Here is a 3,641-nt window from a genome sequence, read left to right on the forward strand (position 1 = left end):
TCTGCTTCCACTAATAAACCGATTTTTCTCTTCCCGACCTCAAAATTCAAGAATTTTATATCAATAAAGTTTCTATTCATTTATTTTAATAATTCTAATTTTTAAGAATTATGAAAATCTTAATTTTAAAATTACGGTTTTCTTTTTAGTCCTAAGAGAAAATAATAAAAGACATTTTCTTTTTTTAATTAAATTCTGAACAACTTTTACTCGAAAAATTTGTTTATACGGCCAATATTTTCACCGTAATTCTAAAATTAATATTCATATAAATAATTCAAACTGTTGATAATTGTGGAAATCTTAATTTTGAAATTACGGCTTTCTTTTTAGTCCTAAGAAAAAATAATAAGAGACATTTTTTTTTTTTAATTAAATTTCCTAGGACTTTTGCTTAAAAAATTTTTTTCGACAACCAATATTTTTTCCGTAATTTCAAAAATTTGACACCAGTATTTATTATTGCTTGATTTTAAATTAAAGCGAAAATCTTGGCCCTATTTATGACACTGAAAGTAGCCGACGTCTAATTTTTGAATTTTTTTTTTAAACATGCCATTTTAAAAAATTGCACCTATAGTTTTTTCAATTTTATATATGAGCAATTATTTTTTTTTTAATTAAATTCTTGAAAAATACATTTGAAAATTTTTAACTGTCTGCTAAGTTCAGGATCATATTTTTTTTTTAAATTTTTTATTCAAAGATAATTTGTATTTTTTATAAATAGAAAGTGATATTTTGAATTAAATTTTTGATTTTTATTCTGCATTCATTAAAAAATTTTATAAAAATTTAATTTGGAAAAATTAACTAAGTGTAAGTGCAGTAGACATCCGACAATTTTTTAATTACATCTAAAAAAATTAAATAAGTAAAGTAATAAAATTTTTAAAAAATGCATCTACTGAATTTCGAATTGTCTAAATATGAATTTTTTTTTTTTTATTTTGTAAACATTTTAATTTATTATTTCAAAGTTTAAAAAATTGTCAGATGTTCGCTAACTTTACTGTCATAAAAATTAATTATTACTCTTAAAATGAAATTACTTATATAAAATAATTAATTATATTAAAATCAAAATAAAAAGAGGATTTCGTTTTATTAATATTTTATTTTTCAAAAGACATGATTAAGTCTATGGTGCATTATCATTAATTTTAATTACATTATTATTCAATTATTTACAAAAAATATATTAAACTTATTAAATAAAAAGTAAATTTTTAAAATATAATTTACTATTTTACTATTTACTATTTACATGAAATACTTAATATTTAATTTATGAAAATAATAAAACCTACAATAATATTTTACAATAAAAAATAACTGGATGATAAATAATTATGTACAAAAAATTAAAAAATTATTGAAACTACAAAAGCTTACGTCTCTTAGCAGAACACAAAATACTGCCCATGTCGTAATTATTTTGATGCTTACGGCTGTGGTCCAGATCCGCTTCAGTTGAGGGTACAAGCTGGCAGGTACTTCCAATGGAATTATCCTGAACTTCTACATCAGGAGGTGAAGAAGTCGATGATCCATCTGATTCAGATTTTTTCTTCATCAGTCTATCACGATACTCGTGATAGCTGATTTTTCGTCGAGTTCTTGGCTTCTCGACTTCAGGGTTACCGGAAACAATTTCTGGATCCGATGAACTGGGGGTCGTCGCTATCCGATTCACTGCAGTCACTTTGACCGATGGATTTTTAAATAATCCCATCACCCGGTTTTTTATCCTGGGTGACATTTTATCTAAAACCGCTTTGAACTCCCTGTCCATCTTAATCAGTAAATCGAAGGTCACTTTGGTGTCGAGGAGCCAAAACCATAGATTCCCGTCTATGACTTGGGGAATCTTCCACTGCGATGATTGGATGGTGAAATAAATACAGAATGACGCCACAACTGCCGGTTTATATTTCACGCACATTGACGTCATCTGTAAAGTGTAATTAGCCATCTGCAGGAAAATCTTGCATAGTTCCTTGCAAGCTTTTATTTCCCCACAGAATTTCTTGATGTAATGATGAGGGTGACTAACCCCCATCTTGAATCCAAGTGTTCCCAGAAGAAGTTGCTCATTTGAAGTTAGTGCCTTGACCTTCTCCTGGTTCTCGGCAAAAGTAGTGTCCAGTTGGTGAACTTCGTATTTGTTGAGGCAGACATGAAGAGCGCTGATGACCGCCTGCGATTTTTGTGGCTCTTCTTCCACCTTTGCCGCCAGAAAAATCGCTGCCGTGGCAATTTCATACCGGTGAAACTTGGCTAATGAATGGTGAATAAAAAATCTGTGCATGTACACAATGGCAGTGTGCACACAGACTTCTGACAACTTTAGCCGCTTGCCCAAATCAGTTATAAGGTAAGCGGCTTGTTGTTTGTGATCTTGCTCCTTCTCCGCGCTGATGCCATCCTTGGAACTAGGAGAGTTCTTCAACTCTTCTTTGTTGAAATACCACTTTTGAGCCATTTTTATTCACAATTTTTCACTGTTAATTTAACTTCACTGGAAACTTTCTTACTCTGCACTGGAACAGCTTAAGCACTTTGAAATAACACAATTTGGTTTTTTCCGTAACTTTTGAAATATTCTCAGACGAACTGTTGGGTACGAAGTTCGAGAATAAAGTGAGGAAATATTGACAAGACACTAAAATTTAAGGGATTTTATAACAAAAGAAATTGTCACAACAATGGGTATGGGGGTAATTAAAAAGTAATAGTTTGGGGCTGAAGAAATGTACCTGATGTAATTAGGAAAAGGTAATTAGACTTAGAACTCACAATGTTATGGTCATTAAGGTCTGCATATTCACGTGTGAACGTAATTACTATTCCTGTGAAAGACCAAATGGCAAATAAATAAGTTTGTCATTATATATTTATGCCGAAATCTCAAATAATAGATTTAAAATTTCCTGAAAATTAAAGTATACGGAAATAAATTACCTGTGTACATTAAGAGGCAACAAAGAACATAATGACGGTAATCAGTAAATAGTATCATTTCGAATAGGTATTCTTTCATTTACAATTCAAACGTACATAATTATAAAATAAATATTAAAATTTATTGTCTGTACAGGAAAAATTAATTTTTGGAATTAAAAAATTGTAATTTGAAAATTAAAAATTTATGATGTGTATTATAAAATGTATTCTTTATATTGACATCCAGGTTTCGAGTTTTAATTTTAAACATCACCCGTGTAAAAAATTGCGGAATTTCGCCGGTAATTCACAGGTGATCAGCTGAATATCATGTGTAAGTGATATTTTGACAAAAATATGAATTTCAGATGATTTTCGGATGAATATCAAAAGCTAATATGTAAAAAAAAGTTAGTAATAGATTGTAATGATTTTATTATAAGTTGACACGTAAAATGGGAGATATTTTTTTTTAAATCAGCAGTAATAGTCCATCGGCTGAAGAGGAGGTCCCGTAAACATTTTGTTGGCACCGGGTAAATCCAACTGTTTCTTATGTAGTTTGGGCCAAGGATCACGGAAATCGGGTCTATTTTGTTCAAAAGTGGTGCAAACAATTGTTTGTAACAATTTAATTGTTTAAATCAAAATAACTCCCGAACGGCTGGTTTGTTGGGGCAGTGTAGAGGAAAAAA

The 3,641-nt window shown here is 29.8% G+C and overlaps 1 protein-coding gene across 1 annotated transcript; it reads right to left on the reverse strand.

The window, feature by feature from the left end:
* Positions 1 to 1,381: 1,381 nt before the first annotated feature.
* Positions 1,382 to 2,485, reverse strand: LOC130670017 (cyclin-T-like). Its single transcript, XM_057473189.1, has one exon. The coding sequence runs from the start codon at positions 2,483 to 2,485 to the stop codon at positions 1,382 to 1,384; it is 1,104 nt and encodes a 367-aa protein (XP_057329172.1).
* Between the last annotated feature and the right edge of the window lie 1,156 nt (positions 2,486 to 3,641).

This window comes from Microplitis mediator, chromosome 6 (genome assembly GCF_029852145.1).
Source record: "Microplitis mediator isolate UGA2020A chromosome 6, iyMicMedi2.1, whole genome shotgun sequence".
Classification (NCBI taxonomy): domain Eukaryota; kingdom Metazoa; phylum Arthropoda; class Insecta; order Hymenoptera; family Braconidae; genus Microplitis; species Microplitis mediator.

Excerpts from the sequence above, each read along its gene's own strand:
- LOC130670017 (XM_057473189.1), bottom strand. The coding sequence starts at position 2,485 with ATGGCTCAAAAGTGGTATTTCAACAAAGAAGAGTTGAAGAACTCTCCT.